Consider the following 20,529-nt stretch of genomic DNA (forward strand, 5'->3'; position numbering starts at 1 on the left):
TTCCCACCTTCTGTTCAAGAACTCTTCATTCCCCATGGACTGTCTAGAGATCTCTCTGAGCTATGTCTTTGAGGGAATCCACAGTCTCAATACTTTTTTCCCAAAAGAACAGAGATCTAAGTCCAGGGAATTGCCAGGTATCCAATTCCACCTTCTTCATGTAGTTTTTTCCTTTCTTACGAATTAGACACAATGGTCCTTCCTTTGAACCATCCATGGGGATCTTTTGCCACTGTTACTGGCTCTTAGCATATAGTGTCTTATAGCATCATTTATTTGTATTCCACCTCATCTCATACAGTAAATTGTAAACTTGTCAGCAGGAATTGGTCTTGGTCATCTTTGTACCTTTGTATCTCTGTAGGCTTTTGTATACCATGGATGCTAACTAGTTCCTAAACGGAAGATTACATTTTGTGATTGGCACAGTTCAAAATAGAAACTATAATTATTAAAAAGTTTTCTTCAATTCCTCCCTTTTGTCTACTCATCTGTAGACTACTTTTTTGTTGTTTTAACTTAAAATAGGAAAATTTATAATACTGTGAGTTTTCACATATGCAATGTTTTTCTTAACATAAAATCACACAAATACTGTTGTTGACTACAAATCAGTTATTCTTGAGGAAGTCATGATGTGAGGTTAGTAAGTGATTTTATTAAAATTATCATATTTACTGATCTCAGATTTCTAAGATTTCATTATTATTATCACTATTATTATTATTATTGTTAATGAAAAGATCTAGAGCAGTGTGTAGAGTATGCCACCATTTGGGTAGAAAAGGGAGGAAAAAATAATATGTGTATATATATATACATGTTTGTCTACATATGTATAAAATATCCCTGGAAGAATACATAGGAAAACTGATAACATGCTTGCCTTGGAACCATGTGTATTAGTGTATTAAGCTGTTAAGAATAAATGAAAACAAAAATTTAAATTGTAACATACTTGAAAATATTAATGATTTTACTAAAATGCTGGATGCATAAGCTGCAGTAGGAAACCTTGAAGTGCATCAGTGTCAATCTCTGTGTTGTCCCTTACTTTACACAGGTGTCTTTAATACTTCTGGTGGAAGTCACTCGGGTCAGAATTCAAGTACCCTTAATGGTGGAGATGTCATCAATCTTAGACCCAACAAGCAGAGGACCAAGAAAAACAGAAATCCTTTTAGCAGCTGTAGCATACCCTAAACAGTTTTAGGGAGGAAGAAAATTGAATAATATTGTGCAATTCAGCAAGAAATGCATATAGCTGTCATGGTATGTTATAGGTCTTTTAGCAGACTTTGCACTTAATGGCTCTCTGAAAGTTGACAGACTTAAATATAGCTCTGGCAATGTTTTTCTGAATGTAGAGTGAGACCTCTGGTGGAAAAAGTACTGCCCTGTGGACTCGTTTTAATTTTTTACATAAGACGAAGCTTTTCCTGTTTTTGAGGGAATGCTGGAAGAAATGTCAAAAACAGGTTTTGCTGAATTTCAAAATCCTGGAAAAATAAATGGAATTCCTAAATATTTTGGTAGGTCTTAATATTATGGACCAAGGAAAGATAACGACCATTCTTTTTCTGAAATTGACCATGTCGCTTTTCTGAAGAATAATACTGAATCTGAAAACTTACCAGAAATATAATATTGAAAGATAAACCCTATATTTTGCCAGGCTGCGTTAGTGTGTACTTTGGCAATGTTACTTGTGCAATACCTGTATAATGTAGAGTGTGGAGGTATGCATGCAGATATTGATACTGAAGTAAACTGAAGGTATGTGCAGTATTTAAGGAAACTTAGATTCTAACTAATGTTTTCATAAAATCATTTACACATTGTGTGTATGTTAAAAGTTTTTATTTTCAAATGAGAAATTCCAGACATATATTTTGCAAATTGAGCTTGGATTTAAAAAGTACTTTGTGCCAAAAATATCATACTTAATTTTTATAGGGCTTTACTATCATTTATATTGTTGTAATATCTTTAAAAAGCAGTTTTCCTCTCTGACAGAGTAAACAGAAGAGGAGTATAGACATTTTAATGCTAGAGCATCTCTCAGGTGAGACTAGGTAAAATCTGAGAGCTAATTTTTTTGTATGTCCGTCCGCTAGTGTGTGAGTTTGTGCTGTGAAAAGGTTAGCCCAGTCCCTGAGCCAATAAGCAGGACATCTGCAGTTACTCATTATGTCCTATAAAGTACAGTGCTGCATTCAGCACCTTTTGCTGCTGACTGAGAACCCAATTTTGAACTTTAAAAATTAAGCTAACAATTTTAAAAAAATGGACAAGATGGTCTCTTGTCCTAATCCAAATTATGAATTTTATAATGCCCTGCAATTATAAAACATTCTTTTGTTTACACATTTTTGTGTGGTATTTCAAGATTATCACTTAAAATTTTCTATAACCTTGGGTTTGTATGGCACTTTCTCAAGAGCTCTGTCAGCACCAAATACAAAATAATTTATCTTAAGAAATGATTTTAATATGTGTCAGAGCATAAATTTTGTGACTTGGGACAGTAGATAATTGCATGAATTACGTTAAAACATAATTTATCAATTGTTTGTTTTTAACCTATAAATAATCCCTTTCAATATTCTTGGTTTAACAGAATTTCACAATATATAAAAGAAACTTCTCTTGAAAAATATGAGCACCATGAAGTAATTTTTCATTATTTGTACTAAATACATAATGCTTTGTTTATTCCTCTTGTATGTTTTATCTTGTTTTGTTTTTAAGTCTTCCATCTGCACCACTCTCTCACCCTTGCCCAGATTAATGCTGAGAACATAAATAGAATTTTCCAGAACATCCTTATTAAGTTATCAAGAATGTTTGCTTTTCATAATATTGAAATAATCTGGCATTATCTATTTCAAAATAATATAAAATGTTTACTTTTAGGTCATGAGTTGTCACTGCTCCCATTGCTGGCGGTGGGATAGGTGTTGGGAAAAACTTGGTTCGTAACCTAACAATGGACACCTGCTAATGAGTAACTCATCTTTCCTTTTCTACTCTTGAAATGTAGTCTCTTCTTTCTTTTTGCCCAAAATACATTTTACAGCAAATAGTCTTGTGGTTTTCATTAGTAGAAAAATCACGTATAATATGTTGCAGTTCTATTTCATATAGCAATTAATGAATGTGGATAAAAATTTGTTACTTTATAAGAAATGAAATTTCTGATGATGGTTCCAGTTCTCTAATATTTGTAATATGATTTAATGTGTTTAATTATGTCTGTTTTTCCTTTTTTACAAGAGCCGAAGAGACCTTTGTTACATATTTGAGGTTTTAATTTGCACTGCTATATTTTAAACCTAACTGTAATTAGTCATTTAAAATAATCAAGTAGACCTGAAGTTTGGCCATAAGTGATACTATTAAATAATTTCTCAATTAATTCTGAAGAGGTAGGACTGGGTGCTTGACCCAGATCCTTCAGCAAAGCTTAACCCAGCAGTATTGTGCCTCCTGTCTGTGTTGTGTTATGTTCTAGGGCTTGCATCGCTGACATTAAGTTGTTTTTTCTCAGAGACTTTTATTTCCTGTAAATAACTTTATTCCTTCTAATGAAACATTGATGCTAAAGCACAGCCTGTCCGGGACTCTTGGCCATTGTGCATTTGTGCTCTAATCCACTTTTTTTTAATATTATGGCTGGTTTTTAACACAGATACATAGCTGTGGGGTAGTCGCCATATCTCAGAGTTCCTCATGTTTCCTTTTCCTTTTTCATTCTCTGCCTATCAAATTAAATAGCATATAGAATATCCGTCATGGCAATAAGTTAAATAAAACCAGGTTAAATGTTTTCCTTTTTATCTGTCCCAAGTTGATAGCACACATGTATTTTTTCAAAATAAAGTAAAACTAACACTACCAAAAAAATTCCACAGTGTGGAATGAAGTTAGATGGGTTTCAGAAGTTGGCAATGCATTGCTTAGAAATAACACTCATTAATGTGTGGTCCACTCTGCCTGTGATCTTTTCTGAAGATCTTAGAATGGTGAGTAGGCCTTAGGACTTAATGTCCCAACTTAAAGTGTTGTATTACTTTAATGCAAGATGTATTGTTTAATTGTTAGCATCTTTTTCGAAACCTTTGAAATAATTACTGGTAACCTGCTGAAATGCTGCCATTAATATGTAATTAGAGTGTATGTTTTCCTGAAAACAAAATGGACTCACAGGGTGAAGGCATTCAGTTAACTATTACACACTGCACAATCATCTTATGAAGGGGTAGATTTAGTCAGTTTGAACTATTTAGTTACAAGTATCATGTGTACTCTTGTCACCGTTTAGGTTTTCACCTATAAAACATGAGACAGTCAAACGTGAACTTTACTTGCTAACCGTAAATATTTAAGGCCATAGTGGACTCCAGACAATCCAATAGCCAATCCCTTGGATAACTGGATGATTTGGTGTAACCTTTATTAGGTAGTGATCCTTTTCTTCTCTCTGTTGAATATCTGTAGTAGGATCATTGTGACTGGTCTTTTAAAAATAAAAACTTTGGAGTAAAAGGAGAAAGAACCCAGTTTATATTTTTGTTACTATTAAACTTTTTGTAAATTTGAATGGAAAACTGCTTTTATGTATTGCTGTTGGTTTGCATTTATGCCCTCAAGCTTAATTTAAATATACTACTCAATAAAAATTCATGAAAGATGAATTCCAATAATCAAAAAATAAATGCATTTCAAAGCTAGAATTGTGTGAAATGTGTGATGTGTATCACCAATATGAAACCAAATAGAAAAGACTGCTATTTAAAAAAAAAATCTAAACAAACTAAGAATATTTCATGTTTCAGATATTCTGCCACTATTTAGTATACTCATTTTATTGACAGTGGCTATTTTGCAACTTAGTAGCACTGTGGTTTAAATAATTTGCCTTGACAGCTGTTTATAATTTTATCAGTCTGTTTTAAAGAAAAGTTTGTCCTGCTTTGAGGGTTTTGGCCCCTAAATAACACATTTACTTTGTCTTGTGGTATAAAATGACTATGCAGTTCAAATTTATTTAGCAAGTGCTTTCTCTGTGTAAGGCATCAGGCTAGGCACCTTGCATGTAGTATGGGAACATTGTTACCTGATTTTGCATTTGGGATGGGCAGGGATCTCAAGAGGTTAAATGACTTGCCCCTGGGGGCTCTTGGTTGGTAAGAGGTGAGGCTGGGCATTTGTGCTGGGTCTTCCTGCCAGAAAACTTAACCCAGTGGTAGCAGTATTGTACCTCCCATGTTTTGTTTTGTCACAAGGCTGTATCATCTTCAGACCTCTGAGGTCTGACAATTACATTTGGAGATGTATTTATAAAACTCCCTGTATCCAACTGCTAAGTCAGTTTTTCAATGCCAGATTTTTCAAATCTCTTCTGATACCCTTTGCCAAATTCTTGCACAAATTGTGCCCAATTTAAACTAGTCTCCCCTGGAAAACTGCATATTAACACTGTTACTAAAATCGGCCCTCACCAAACATGTGCGAGTGACTATCGTAGTGATATGAAAGCCCACTCTATGCAAGGAAAGCATGTATGCTATGATTTTAGTGGTTTGAGGTGGGCAGTTAAAAGACTTGTGTGGTCCAGTTTAAGTTGTTCACTTAGTTTGTGATCGAAAACTCAATGTGGTAGTTGGTAGTGCTGGAGAAGGTCTAAAGGTTGTTACCTTTCATCCATTACTATTTTGCTTGGTTGTTGTATGAGCAGACAGACACACACACAACAAAAGAATAGCTAAGCTCAAGCTCATTAGTGTCCTTGTTGCCATTTCTTTTCCAAGTTTTTCAGTTCTTTCCTTTTTCTTTCAGTTGTCTTTGAATAATTGTGGTATGGGAACACTATCAGCATTATCACATATGTACTGCAGATGTTATCAGCATTTATCACAATCATTTGAAAGAGACAAATTCATGGATGGATGGATTTGCTAAACCCTGACTTGGCTGTTTTTGCTAATTTTACATTCTTTCATGCTTTCTAATTTTAAAATGTTGAAGCAGGGTTCTCCAATTAGTTGACCACCTCTTTAGGATGAATTCTGAGTCAGGGCATTAGACTGAGCTCCATCAATACAAAAAACCAGGCCTATATCCATTGCTGTGTCCCTGTGCATAACACATCCCTTGGTTAATGAGGTTTTATTAGAGAGGATGCCATTCTCTTAGAATACAGTGTGAATGGTGCCCCCTGGAGGATGCACACTGTGGTATTGGGGGGGAAAGGCCCCTAGAAGCCACCAGCTCACATTACTGTAGCTTTCCTCTTCCAACCTCTCTGAAAGCTTTAGGGATTTTCTTTTAATGCCAGTAGTCCCTAAATCAAAATATCAGGAGGCTCAATTATGTATCTGCCAAACTTATAACTGAGCAGGATTTTCACTGTGCCCTCAGTTGATGAACACTTGAGTGCTCTTCTGTCAAACACTCTGCAGGTCCTGTTCTCTAACAGTTCAGGGGGCCTGTCCTGAAAGGGGAAGGCAGGGAGCAGACTTCAAAGAGAAGAGCTAGGGTAGGGAAGGGAACACTCACCTGTTTTGGGAAGCAGTGCTAATGAGGGACAGCAGAAAGGCAATCGTAAAACTGTATTTTCCATTCTAGGGATGGTATGGGAGTGGGATAGGATTGTTACGGAATACAACAATATAGGAAAAAACATAACCTATAGTCCACTAGTCTAAATCCAACTATTTTCTATATAAAAGATGGTAGTTTAAATGAGGGTAAAAATATGACTCTCTGAAGTTTCATCATCTGAAAATTACACTGCCATTCTATTCTTAAAAACATGTTGAGTCAACACGTTTGAGTCCCTGCTCCCTTGAATGCTGCTTGAGCTGGAGGGACAGAGGGCTGGAGGCCCTAAGCAGTGTGGAAAGAGTGGATAACAGCTCTTCAAGTCTGTGATGAAAAAGGGCATCCAATAAAACTCTGTTGCAAAAAATGGGAGGAAAAAAAACAGAATGTGAGGAATATAAAGGTCAAGAAGGCAGACACGTAATTTGTGGTGAAAAAGGTCCTGGACTGATGCAGAGTGAATGGGAAGTAGTGCAATGGAAGGGATTCTGAAATACTTGGAATCTGAAGAAAACGTCAGATTGTCCATTTTTTAATTTTCAAAAAGCTGGTAAAGAAAAAGATGGCATCAAAAGAAAATCTTTATTTGACAGTGAACTTGATGACAGCAAATCAAAGTCTGCTGACAAACCAAAAAGGCTTTGCCACAGATAGCAGTGAAAATGTTTTCCATGAAATGGAAAGATTTAAATGATGCTGGACTGGTGCTGGCAACAAGCAACCATGAATGTTCTCAGATTTTAAGTACTCTTTACGAAGAGAGACAATATTGGCATTTTGTCCAGAAGATAAGGCTCAATAATTGCTTACAGATACAAACATATATAAAATCATTCCGGAGGAGGATTTTTTTTAAGTATGAAGAATAGTATTCTACATTCTAATGAAAATTGAGTTTAATGTATGTAATTTGAAGTAGTATTTGGGGAAGTTTTTGAGATTTTTATTTATCAGTAGTACATACATAAATATGTTACTGTGAACAACTAAAAGCTTTGCTTCATTAATCACAGATCAAAAGAATCAATATATTGGTCAACCTTGTTAATAAACAAAATGCAAATTAAAATAAGGTGTTTCGATTTAATGCTCAATGATGGAAAGATTTCAGTGAATTTGCTACATTTTAATTACTGAAGACAGAATAAATTGGTATCTCTTATACAGAAAAATTTGGAAATATGTATTAGGCCATGAAAATGTACATAACCCTTCGCTTGACCTAGTAAATCCACTGGGAACTTAAATAAAGTTAAGGAAAAAAAAATTGGAGAAAGCCCTATGTACATAATGATGCAGTAATAGCATCAAATTTAAAACCACCTAAATGTACAGTAAAAGAGGAATAGGTAAGTTAATTATGGTATAGCTATACGGGCTAACCTACAGTTTTTAGGTTGGCAATTAAGCAACTTTATAGCAATACTTAGAAAACTAAAAGGCAAGTTACAACACCGTATTTTTGTAATTATTAAAATTTTATAGAAATAACGCATCTGAAGAAAAGATATAGTGAATATATAATTGTTCACAGTGTAAAATTGTAGGTGGTTTTCCCTCACATTTTATGTCATGTTTTCATGAATATCAAAAGATACATTCAAAATGAGACACATATTGAAGGATTTTGTTTTGCGTTTCCTTTTATCCCTCTAAACACAGTGCTTTGCTGACAGTACATGCACAGTATATACTGCAGAAGGTAAAGAATTTCTAGTCAACTAAATACCCCACATACCCATTTGTTTCTATGACAGGCAAAGCAGAGGAAAGAGCAGTGAAGCCTTTTGTTCCCAATGGAGCACTCATTTTTTCCCCCACAAACTATGCATTGATCCACACAATAGTAAAAATATATATATTAGGTGCTAGATATTTGTACAAGGTAAGAATAAAATCTAAAAATTAGAACTACAAATTAAAATTAAAAATAGAACTACAAATAAAAAATTAAAATTTTTCTAGTTTTAATTGTGTTAATCACAAAGCTCATGGCCTTGGAATAGTGTCCTCATCTGAAACAACTTTCCCTATCAAATGAGTGGTTATGCCTATAGTAAAGAACTACTTATCACTTAAAAATGTATTTTGTCATTTTTACATCATTATTTGTTAATGGTCTTTAGGGTTGAAAACTAATTAAATCTGCTCTCAGCATTCTGTTGCAGAGTTTTGGAACCAGCTCCTTTAGAATGCTCTAAAAGCTTGATGGCCTTGTCAGAGTTTTCAATATTTCTAAGTAGAGTCTCCAATCTTCTCTTAATTTTCTTTTGATCTTCAAGAGCACAGCCAATTACTATGGATTGAAATTTCTGATCAACGGGCCCAGGTGGTACCTCAGATGAACATGCACTGTACAGCGACATTAAATGACTCCTGGCATTTCCCAGATCATCCAGAAACTTATTGACCACCTCATCGATAATCCTGGTGGCATGCCTTAGAGATTCTTGCTGCTGGGGGTTTCTAATTGTTTCTACTGAAACTTCAACGGTGAGAGTTCGTCCCATCAAACGATTTGCAGTTAGATTTAATTCTTCTCTTTCTCCTAAACAGAAAGTGTTGAAATATCAATCAGTATGAAATATAAACTTACCTAAATCAAGAACACTAAGGCATTCATTTGTGGTTAAATTTGTTATTTTCCTTAAGCACCTTTGCTATGAATTTTTTTAAAGGTTAAAAACTAAAACCGTAGCATGTAAGGTTAACTGATGAACTGTAGTGGATTACAGAGAAGTTTTGAATTCCCTTTCTTGAAGTCAATGCATGGAACACCGGATGACTTTTCAAGTTAGAATGTTTGCCAAAAGTTTGAGCAGTTATCTATTTGTACCTGGGATGGAGTTTTCAAGTCTTAACATAGAGAGTGAACAGTTCATGCTATTGAGAGCTGTACAGATAAGATGTCCTGGACCTTTCCTTGAGGACCTCCATGTTTATCAGAATACATTACCCCTATCTTGGCTGAGAAAACATGATCATAAGTGGAGCATCAGCTGGCCTTAGAAGACTAAGCATTGACTTCATCCCCTCGAGATAAATTTAAGTAAGCCAGTGGTTAAGCCTTGGCCAGCACAAAGAAGCAGTGATAGCAAAAGCAGCTCAGTCAACATTTCATTATTTGTATGAAAAAGGAGCAATCTTCTGTTTGTCCTGTTTCTTAACTTCCTTCCCAATTCATTGATCTTTGGCCAGGGTGGTGAAGAGACAGACTAGATCATGATCCAGTAGTGGACATATAAAAGTTTTGGACAGACTGCACACTTACTTCACCAGCTACCTGGCCCACTAGCTCATCCTGTGAAGCACCAAAGGAGCCAAAAATAGGAGGTCTAGGGCCACTGAAAAAACCCCCAAGTGACCCATTCCTCCTCTGTGGGCAGTTATGCTCTTTCATATGAAAATGATAGCACATTTTTTTACATTGTGTTTTTTTCTTTTTTGTATCTTAGTTTACCATATATTCTCTGAGTTTTCTCCCCTTCAAGTTACACCTCCATTCATCTCCCTTTGTCCTTACCTCTTTGCTTCCAAACTTTTACCTTTTCCCTCTGTCCTTCTGCTTTTAAATGTTTTGTATTTCAGTAATTTTTAAAGAACTGAAGTTAGGAGTGTGAACCTGAGGTAAAGCCCATGGTCTTATGGCTTGGACCTACTCTTCTGGTGCTTACAGGCCTTTCTCTATCACTTCCAGCAGTGGTGTGGGGTGGGGGTGGGGGGGGTGTACTGGAAGAATGATCTCTGGTTAAGTGGCTGTTGTAATAAACTGACAGTTGCAGCTGTTGTCTGCTGCTCCATTAAATGCTGAAGCCCAATATACTCATACCAAAAGTCAAGCCGAATTTGCCCCACACTTAAACCTCTTAATAGAACGTGAAAGAAGAGCCCCTTCTGTGGAAACAGCTCTCACCATCGCTGATCTGCCTCATGTCCTGGCTATTTTGGATACTGTGGATCATCTCCAAGAGGATTTCTTTCTCTTGCTCAACAGCAGTTGCTGCTTCTCTTAAAGCTTCAACCCTGTGTAAGTTGGGAAAACAAAATAGTTATATGGAAGATGTTCTTTCTGTTAGTTTTCCTCATCTCTGTATCACTCAGTGTAACTTAAGTTGAAAGATTATTAGAAATACTTTTTAAAAATTCTTTATTCCTTTTATTTTTGTTCTTTCATTTTTCTGTTCTCTCTTATGCACTTATCCCAATCCCATTTTACTACCCATTCACAGGACAAATCACTCTATTTAGTATTAAATTATTTGTATTTGTTCTTATAATATCTGTAAGGTTTGTATGTTCATATATTTCTAATTGATTTATATCTCATACTGTCTTTTCTTACTCAGCATTATTTTATTAAGAACTATCCATGTTCCTATGTATAAATCAAATCAGTAGCTTCTAATTGCTGCATTACACTCCATTTATATATCCACCTGATTTTACCTCTTCACTTTCCCATGATGGACATGCAGTTTGCCCCAACACCACAAATAATGCTTCAATGAATACATGTCCTCTTATGGATCTGAATGAGAATTTCCTGAGGATTTATACCCAGGGCAGAATTGCTGAGACACGTGGAATGTGTACCCCGAATCTGACTTAGCTCTGCCAGCTTGTTCTCCAGAATGGCTGTGCCAGTCCACACCCAGCAGCAAAGCATGGGAGTCCTCATATCCCCACATCCCTACCAATACTCTGATTTTCCTTTCTAACTATCTGTTGTCAGTCTAGTGTGTGTACAGTGATATGTCAGCATTTAATTTGCATTTCTTTCATTACTAATAATTTTGGACATCTCTTCATATCCTTGTTAGCCTGTAGGATTTCCTCTTTTTATAAACTCATAGCTTTTGCCTATTTCATCTTTTCTTTTTTACACAGGAGTTACTGAAGTCTTGTTGATTTGCAGACATTCTTTGTATAATCAAGATATTAATCTCTTGCTGATTTCAGACACTGCAACCATCTTCTCCCATCCTATCATGTATAACTTTGTCTGAGATGTCCCTCACTGAACTGAGATCCTTATTTTGATGTGACTGAATTCATCTTTTTTTTTTTTAATTTTATTGTCTATGCCTTTTTTTTTCTATTTTGAAATAATTTTAAACTTACGGGAGAGTTGCAAAAATAATTCAAACCTCATACAGAGAACTCCAACATGCTCACCCTCCCATACCCAATCCACCAATTTTAACATATTGCTATCTTTGCTGTTTCCTTCCCCCTTTTCTTCCTCCTTCCCTCTCTCCCCTCCCTTGTTGGCTTTTCTCTTTCTTCTGCACACTTGAGAGCAAGTTCCAACATACTTCCATATACATCTCCTACAAACAAGGATATGTACCTTAAGTGTAGTTATCAAGTTCAAGAAATTTCAACATTCCATTTTTGTCTTATGTCCCAATAATGTCCTTTTGAGTCTTTTCTCCTCCATTCTCAGATCCCACCCAGTATCATGTATTGCATTTTGTCATTATCTCTTTGGTTTCTCCATTTTAATAATTGTGGAAACATATATACAACATAAATCTTCCCACCCCAGCCCCTCCCAAGCATGTCATTCAATGGGATTAATCACATTCACAGTGTTGCAGTACCCTTCCCACTATTCATTACTAGAACTTTCCCCTCACCCCAAACAAACCCTACATGCAGTTTGCATTAACTGCCCACTGCCCCTGCCCCTCACCCATAGTAATCTGCACTCCACTTTCTGTCTGTTATGAGTTTGCATATTCTGATATTTTCTTTGTGGTTACCATTGGGCTTATATTTAACATCCTAAATCTGTAACAATTTCATTTGCTTTGATACCAACCTAACTTCACTAGCCTTCATAAACTAGGTTCCTATATCTCTCAGTCCCCCTAACTTTATGTAATTCTTAGTTTATGCTTAAGGGTCTTTTCCCACCCCTAGGTTATAAGATATTCACCTACATGTTCTTCTATTAACTTTATAGTTTTACCTTTCTTATTTATGTCTTTAATCCTTTTCCCCTGCTTATGATTGGGTAGGGATTTTGTTTTATTTTTCTCCAAACAGTGACCCACTTTCCCCTATACTATCTACCAAACAATCCATCTTTTCCTCAATAATTTGTATATTAAGCCTACCTCTGAAATCTGTATTCTGTCCAATAGTATATTTGATTGTTCTTGTACCAACATACTTTTTTTACTAGCAGTGGCCTTGGGATATGCCTTAATATTTGGTAGAGCAGGTCTTCTTTAAAGATACTTCAGCTATTTGTGGATCTTTATTCCTCCACTTAAACTCCAGAGAAAGTTTACTGAGTTCCTCAAAAAATTAGGAGAAATTTAACATCTTTATATTACTGTTATTCCATCATCCAAGGGCATGATATGTCTCTCCATTTATTCAGATCCTCTTCTTTTGTGTTCTTTAGTAGAGTTTTGAAGTATTCTTCATAGTCTTATGGACTCATTAATATTCTAGATACTTTATGGATTTGGGTGTTGTGAAAAAAATATATTTTTATTATTTGTTTGGTTATTGATGGTTAGAGAAACACTATTTTTGTAGGTTTGTCTGGTAACTGGCAACCTTGATTTATTCTTGTTAATTTTAATCATCTGTTGATTCTATTGGTTCTATTCTATAGGTTAATGATCATATTCTCTGCAAAAAATGATTGTGTTTATCTTTTTCTTTCCAATCCTATTACTTCTTATTTTTCTTTATAGTATTGATTAAGGTCCCCTGGAACTGTGTTAAACAGTGGTGGTGATGGGGGGGTGGTGGTGGTAATCTTTGTCTTTTCCTGAATTTCAATGGAATGCTCCTATAGATTTTTCGCATAAAGCTCTGATCAAATTATAGAAGCACTACTTCTCTTCCCCATCTATACATACACTTGCACTCACTATACATGCACATGAACATATACAGTCACAGGTTGTGGAATCATGAGAGCAAGAGAATAAAAATATTTTATATATTTAAAGTGCTGTATTCCCGGGGCTCTTTCATGTTAGGATTACACTAACTAGGTAAGTTGCCAACTTCTGCAAAATGAAATAATGACAGGCCCATCCCCCGGAATTTAGATGGTCCTAGAAATATGAGATCATAGAAGATCTAATCCTGATTGGTGCCTAGAGTGGGCACAGAAGGAACAACTTCACCAATGTTTTAGCACACACTGATTCCATATAAGGGTCCTCACTCCTCACCCCAAGCACACATATGCCTTTCCCCTATCAGTCACCCACCTGTTGTACCCCAAAATAGCAGTCACAGACTGTAAAATCATAGGGTCTCTTATTCTTCAAAATACTAAATACATGTCCAGCTTTGTGTTTGTAGAGCCAGTAAGCAAGGAGCTGGTAAGAATCTTGTGTGACAAAATTGACTGGAAAACACAATCAAAAAGAAGTCTCTAAAATAGTTGTAATACATTAGGCCCTCTTCCAGCAACCATTCATTACGTACTTACCTGTTTTATATTAGTAAACTCTTAGACAGATAAATTAGGACCCAGAAACACATGAAGGAGATTGAGTTGGCATTAATATGAAATATTTATGTGTAAATCACAAACCATGACTCCAATATTTAGGATAATGATAAGTGAATCATGTGATTGGTAATGAAAATGGTAAATGAGAAAATGCTGAAAGAAGAGATTAATCTTTCAATACTCTCAAGTTTGTATACAAATGTAAGGAGATGAAGAGAGAATTGAATGTTCTTCCAAAAAGGAAAGCTTCGTTTACAACAGTAAGTTACAACAGTAAGTTCATGGAATTATTAAGAAAATGGATTAAAAGGAGGCATGCTAGGAAAAATCTGTCGTTATAGAAGATATTGTCATTAAATGAGACCAAATATATAAAGAAAAATAGAGGGAACATTTTTAAGTGTTGGGTTTTTCATTAGTCTTCTTTACACATAATAGAAATCACCAGGCATTTTCCATGCAAAAAACAATCTTTTATAGAACTTTTTATGTACATTTTTATGTAAACTTTTTTTTCATTTTTATAGCAAAGTTAAATGACATTCTTCAGAATGTAAAGATCTGAGGTTTCTTTTGGTATCATGGACCTTTGTACTTGGTATTCCCTCTTCCTAGATCATTCTCTCTCCCTAACTTGTCTACCGGGTGATCCACTTTCAAAACTCAATCCCTTTGGCAGGAACTGTCTCCTTAAAAACTAACGTCTTTCTCTCCCTCAAGGCAATCAAAGCCTCCTTGGGCACTGTACACTTGTTTAGTCTATGGATTATACCATATTTTTAATTTTTATTTTAAAAAGCTGACCCTAGATCTCCAGTAATATTTGTACTTTTTATCATCTATTGCTATCCATAAATTCAACTTGTATATAAATCTTTTTGTCTCCAACTTTTCCCATTAATTCTAGAAATTCTTAGCCATTATTCTTTGAATATTGCCTGTTCCCCATTCTATTTTTCTCTTCTAGTACTCTGATTAGACAAATGTTGGAGCATCTTACTTTATTCTTCATATTTCTTAACATCTCTTCTATTTTTTCCATCTGTTTCTTTCTGTCACATTCTAGGTAAATTTGGATTTTATTTTTTAGTTCATTTAGTCTCCCTTCAGCTGTTGCCTACTCTACTGTTTAACTCAATTTTTCATTTGTTATTTTTTTATTTTTCGGTTTTTCTCCTTTTCTAATCTGCCTCTTCAGTTTTTAAAGTGTCTTGCTTTTTATTTTTACTAAGGTTTTCAGCTAATCTTTAAAAAAAAAAAAATTAAATGTACTTATTATTTCCTACATCTAATAATTCCAGTATCTGAACTTTGGGTTCTACTGTTGTTTCTGCTGGCTTTAGTTCACAGCAGTTCAAATTATAGTGTTTAGTGATTGTCTAGAGAGATGAACTCATGTTTTTGGTGACTTAGGTTGATGATGCATCCAGAGAGCCTCCTGGGTGTATTGCCAACCCTAACCATAGTTAGAAAATGATTTCACTTCCTCACCTGACTTCACACCAGGATTTTCTTAGCACTAATGATACTTTGGGGCTGGTGAGTCTTTGTTGTGGGGCTATCCTGTGAATTGTAGGACGTTTAGCTGCATCCCTGCCAGTAGCATATCCCCTCTACCACCCGCCGGCAACTGTAATAACCAAAATTGTCTCCAGACATTGTCAAATGTTCCCTAGAGGCCAAATCACCCAGAGTTGAGAAACACTGGTGATACAGGGCTACTTGTTGCCAACAGTTCACCCCTGATGCTGGGTCTAATACTGTGTAGGTAAAGGGTATTAGCAAATGTAAACTATACTCATTTGATTATACTTCTCTTGGCGGAGAGGGGCAGGAGGGGCAGTTCTGTTTATTACAAACAAATCTTGGAAGTAGCTACATGTCCAAATTGGGAAAGAACTTATCCTCCAATCAAGGTTGGCCTGGGCCGTACTCCTGGAAAACTCTACATGAAATCACAGCTAAATACGCTTTGACAGAAAGAAATTTTAGTCAGAATATTTGAATGAGGACAAAATTGAATGAGGACAAAATCATGTCTCAGGCACCTCAAAGATTTCTGCAGTTCCAGTATCAAAACAATGAATTGTTGGGAGATTCAGGAGAGACACAAGGACAATTTTACCAAGACCGTGGCTACTGCTGATACATCAGCTAATACAGTATGTAGTGGAAACTGTAATGGCTGTTCCACCAACTAGCTATCACCTACTAGCTGTGTGACCTTGGGTAGTTAAACTTTCTTAGCCTCAATTTCCTCACTCTAAAATAGGGATAATAAGGAGATGGTGATGGTGATCCTGATTCAATGAAGTAAAGCAAGCAAAGAGTTTATTTAACACAGTGACTGAGAACATCGACTAACACTTTTCTGTCATATATAAGTACAATGTGTCTAGAATTGGTGCAGGCATACATTAGTTCCATGGTAGTTACTATATACTTAGCATTATGAACTCAGGCTTATTAATAACAAGAATCTGTGCTTTTACAAAAATGAGGGAAAATGGCAAACGCTCATATCAAAAGAAATAATTTCTAAAATAGGTTCTAAAAATCATAGTCCTGTCTCCTATTCAGTATTCCTATATCAAAAGAACTCTACAATATTTTAAGCAATTCAAGATTTCAAAAGACTTTCCTAATCAACAAAAATATCAAATTCTATTCACTATAGAGACACTTTGGTGTAAAAAAAAAAAAAAGGGAGTGGGGTTCAGTATTAGGAGCTACTAATTAGTAGCATGGCCTTGGGAAAGCCACTTAATCCCTCTGAACTTCAGTTCCTTCATTTCTAAAAGTGATAATTATGATGTGTGCCCTCCTCCAACGTTAGGTTTTGTTAGGTTCAAATGACAACTTCTATGAAAAGTGCTCTTTTAAATTATAGACTACTACACAAATTAATTATGATGCCCTCTTGTTTTGTGCCTACTGGGACACTGGCACACCCTAACAAGAAACTTTAAGTTGGACACATGAGCCCCCTACCCAACCCTTCATTCCCTGGCTACTATTTAAACCACTGCTAATGGCTGATATGAGGGGGAAAGGAGTCACCACATGATCAGTTTTGGAAAAGTTGTGAACAGCCAGTCTCCCAGTCCTGTCATTTTTCCCTGCCATTCTCCAAAACCCATCCCCCAAAATCTTAAGTACCATCCATAGTCTTCTAGAAGCCACCCTATGCCTGGCACATGAGTGTTCAATATTTACAAATTAAAGGCCAATGTAAATTGGAATTTTTATCTTTTTCAATACACATCATATATTCATTCATGTATCATTCCTATATTTTGAAACATATTTAACTAAGAAAATTCAGGCAATTTTGAAGTCCATTAATCATTAGCTATGTGACCTTGGGCAAGTCATTTAACTTTCTAAGCTTCAATTTCCCATCTGCAGAATGGAATTAACAGGTGCGGAGCCTGGCATAAACTCACTGAACATTAAATGAATAAATGTTAGCCCTGTTATTTCTTAGTAATAAGTAATTATCAATTGCAACAACTATTTAAAAAGTAACAATAAAAGCAAGGTGTCTTGAGCCACTACCAAATGTAAAATTCAGAATGCTTTAAGAATTGGTCATGAAAACCAAGAAAGGAATCACCTTTTTAGGAGAAATAAAGGAGATGGAGTCAAAAAGAAAGGCTAGTGTCATGATAAAGTATTAGAAACAAATGGAAATTCTATAACATTTGTAGAATGCTGCCAAACATTTTAAAGCTCTTTAAATATTATGTACACCAGTTCATTCTAGGTCATACATATATAACACACTTGGCTTAATTCTCTTTTTAGTTTCATATGGAAGAAGTTTCTTCCACAATTAACAAAACTAGCATGTTTGGGGAACAATAACTGCATGCTTCTAAGTATGAACTGTAACATCTTATTCTACCTAATACACTACTTTATTAGTCATTTTTAATATGAAATTAAACTGTTTAACAATAACACGAATTTCATGTTGGTTTCTTTTAAAAATTGATCATTGAGGCATGATTCTTATTTTTTTAATAGTATGGAGGCTCTGGCTGGGACATTGCCCATGGTTTCAAGAAGCTTTAACAGCATTAGCATTTTTCTCTATTTTTGCTAACCTTCTGAAACACTTCTTTTCAGTCAGTATTTTTTTTCTTTAATTGGAGAAGTTGCAGGTTTACAGAAAAATCATGCATAAAATGAAAAGTGCCCATATTTACCCTATAATTAACACCTTGCATAAGCATGACACATTTGTTACAAATGATAAAAATAACATTTTTTATCATTGTATTATTAACTGTAGTCTATGGTTTACATTAGGGTTCACCGTTGTGTTGTACAGTTGGGTTTTTTTTCCAAGTAAGAAACAAAGCTTTCAAAAGTTTCAAATTACTAGAAAAGTACTTGAAATAAACAGTTAGCTGTGTATTAATCAGTAATGTTCCTCTTCAAGGTTAATTAAGCATATTGTAATTTAATCGCTTATGTGCAATGATTAGAATACATTTACATTAATCAAATATTTGACTATAATAATATTCAAAACTAGAGGCTTTCTTTTAAAGAGGAGGACATGACTGCTTTTGTACCTACCATATATGAAGCTTTAATTCAAGTTTGAGGACAATGACTCAGCTTGAAAGGAGGGGCAACACCCCTCTCATTCCTTTTAAGAAAAAATCCTTTCTTTCTGAATTAGGGAGACAGACTCCTGAAACCCTTGAAATCATGCCTGCTAAATTTTAAAGGCCTGGAGAAATATGAGTTACTTTTTACACTGCTACATTTAAAAAAAAAAAAAAAAATTCCTCAGGGGTCAAAGTGGCTGAGGCATTCCTCTCTACTAGTTTTGCTACACTTTTTCTGAAGGGTTGAACAGGTCAGGTTTACTAGTTTCGTGGAAATCCACATGGAATCATTACTTCTCAATTGTTCCATCTGTCGCATTCTTAGCAGAACTCCAGAAATGGTTTCTCTGTTTGCCATCCACGAATTCTCGGTGCATGGTGAATGTCTCCATTCCCACTCTTTTTCCCCCTGGTAGTAATAATAAATGCTTTGGTTGCTAAGAGAATATTGTGGCTATTAATGTACTTTTCCTGGCAAATGGATACCTCTTGTTTTGGTATATTAATCAAGGGAGATAAACACACACATACTGTGCTTCTTAAACTTTTTAAGCTAACATACTTCTTAATGTGTGATAACTATGAAATAAAATTCCACATACAATTTCAGGGGGTTTGTTGCATGTGTTCCTAAGATTTTCATTCAAGTACATCTGCATGAGATCAAACTTTATATAGTAACTTTAGAGATACAAATGTTTACAGGAAGTACATAAAGTTTTCATACACTGTTAAAGAAAAAAGTATATCCAAAATGTATTAAAAATGATTTGGAAATTTTATACAAGCCTACCACTATATTAATTACTTAATGAAATCTTTTATCAGGTAAAACAGAAAACTATGTTTGCATGCTTTCAGGCCACAGTGACTAGCACCTTTCAGCAAGGTGTGAACAGTGTCTTCTATTGCAAAGAGGTACACAAAATACAGAGGAACAGAATGGCTGAGTACAGCTTGTGCGGTTACAGAGAAAGGTTAGTTGTAGTGACTCCATTCCACAAAATACTCCCAGCCCCGCATCTGTCCTACTCTCTCTAATCCTTGCGATAGGACGATAGGAGGGATCCCTGGACCTCACCCCCACCCACCACCCACTCCCTTTCCCCTAAGCTTTTTAGAGCAAGGAAATTAAACATTTCACTTTGGGGGACCAATGGAAACTGCTGCCTCCTTTAAAAATGCATAATGGGAAAAGAGTGAAGTAAAAAACATCTGGGAAGACCATATATAGGCACGCAGAAGGTTCTAGAAATACTGTGGACCCGAGGTTTGTCTCTAATCTCCAAGTGTCACCGTAACTTTTATCTTTTCTGATTTCTTTTCTTCACTCCTAAATAGGTCTGCTAATGAGAATGTGACCACCGAGCTCACAGGTTGATCTTAAATCGAATGAGTTTTCTCTTAGAGGAGAGGAAAATTTACAGAAACAAATCTCAAGCAAGCACTTCTCTTGTAGCAGCCAGCCTCGGCAGGAACTGTGCCCCAGGCCCGAGCCCGCGGCGCGCGGCCTCGGCCTGTAAACCGCCCCGCGCGGCCGGCACGACACCCGCCCGCCGCCCGCCGCCCGTCCACCGCCACCCGTCGCCCGCCGCGCTCACCTGAGCTCCAGCTGGTCCAGGCTCTCCAGCAGGCGGCTGGAGCGGTCGGCCATGGAGGAGGAGCGGCAGAAGCGCCCCTCGTTGGCTTTCGCGTTGATCTTCGCCTGAGCCATCTGAGCCTCCGAGGAGGGGCAGCCAAGAGGTCACCGGGCCCTGGCAGCGGCGAGTCGAGTGTTCCCGCGGCCGCAGGCGTCGCCGTCACCGCGCGGGG

At 36.1% G+C, this 20,529-nt stretch overlaps 2 protein-coding genes across 5 annotated transcripts in view; one reads left to right on the forward strand and one right to left on the reverse strand.

Moving 5' to 3' along the window:
* RAB23 (RAB23, member RAS oncogene family) overlaps nucleotides 1–4,726 on the forward strand; it is a 39,732-nt gene extending 35,006 nt beyond the window's left edge. For all 3 annotated transcript variants that reach the window (XM_037844327.1, XM_037844325.1, XM_037844324.1), the window contains one exon: nucleotides 1,064–4,726. In XM_037844327.1, coding sequence (XP_037700255.1) covers nucleotides 1,064–1,203 — 140 coding nt within the window. In that variant the 3' untranslated portion in view covers nucleotides 1,204–4,726. The remainder of the gene's footprint in view (nucleotides 1–1,063) is intronic.
* A 2,443-nt stretch (nucleotides 4,727–7,169) lies between these two features.
* BAG2 (BAG cochaperone 2) lies at nucleotides 7,170–20,529 on the reverse strand. Of its 2 annotated transcripts, XM_037844471.1 has the most exons (4): nucleotides 20,319–20,451; nucleotides 13,848–13,987; nucleotides 10,520–10,629; nucleotides 7,170–9,154 (listed from the first exon to the last, which is right to left on the reverse strand). In XM_037844471.1, the coding sequence occupies exons 2-4, from the start codon at nucleotides 13,886–13,888 to the stop codon at nucleotides 8,742–8,744; spliced, it is 564 nt and encodes a 187-aa protein (XP_037700399.1). In that variant the 5' UTR covers nucleotides 13,889–13,987; nucleotides 20,319–20,451; the 3' UTR covers nucleotides 7,170–8,741. The 2 variants fall into 2 exon arrangements, with proteins under 2 accessions (XP_037700399.1, XP_037700398.1); XM_037844470.1 differs by lacking the exon at nucleotides 13,848–13,987 and having other exon boundaries at nucleotides 20,319–20,529.

This window comes from Choloepus didactylus, chromosome 7, assembly GCF_015220235.1.
Source record: "Choloepus didactylus isolate mChoDid1 chromosome 7, mChoDid1.pri, whole genome shotgun sequence".
NCBI classification, from domain to species: Eukaryota; Metazoa; Chordata; class Mammalia; order Pilosa; family Megalonychidae; genus Choloepus; species Choloepus didactylus.

What these genes read in the sequence shown, in the direction of transcription:
- BAG2 (XM_037844470.1), bottom strand. Translation starts at nt 20,431, where the DNA reads ATGGCTCAGGCGAAGATCAACGCGAAAGCCAACGAGGGGCGCTTCTGC. An exon ending in CTGGACCAGCTGGAGCTCAG is followed by an intron (nt 10,630 to 20,318) that starts GTGAGCGCGGCG and finishes CAACTTACACAG; the next exon opens with GGTTGAAGCTTTAAGAGAAG. An exon ending in CATGAGGCAGATCAGCGATG is followed by an intron (nt 9,155 to 10,519) that starts GTGAGAGCTGTT and finishes CTTTCTGTTTAG; the next exon opens with GAGAAAGAGAAGAATTAAAT.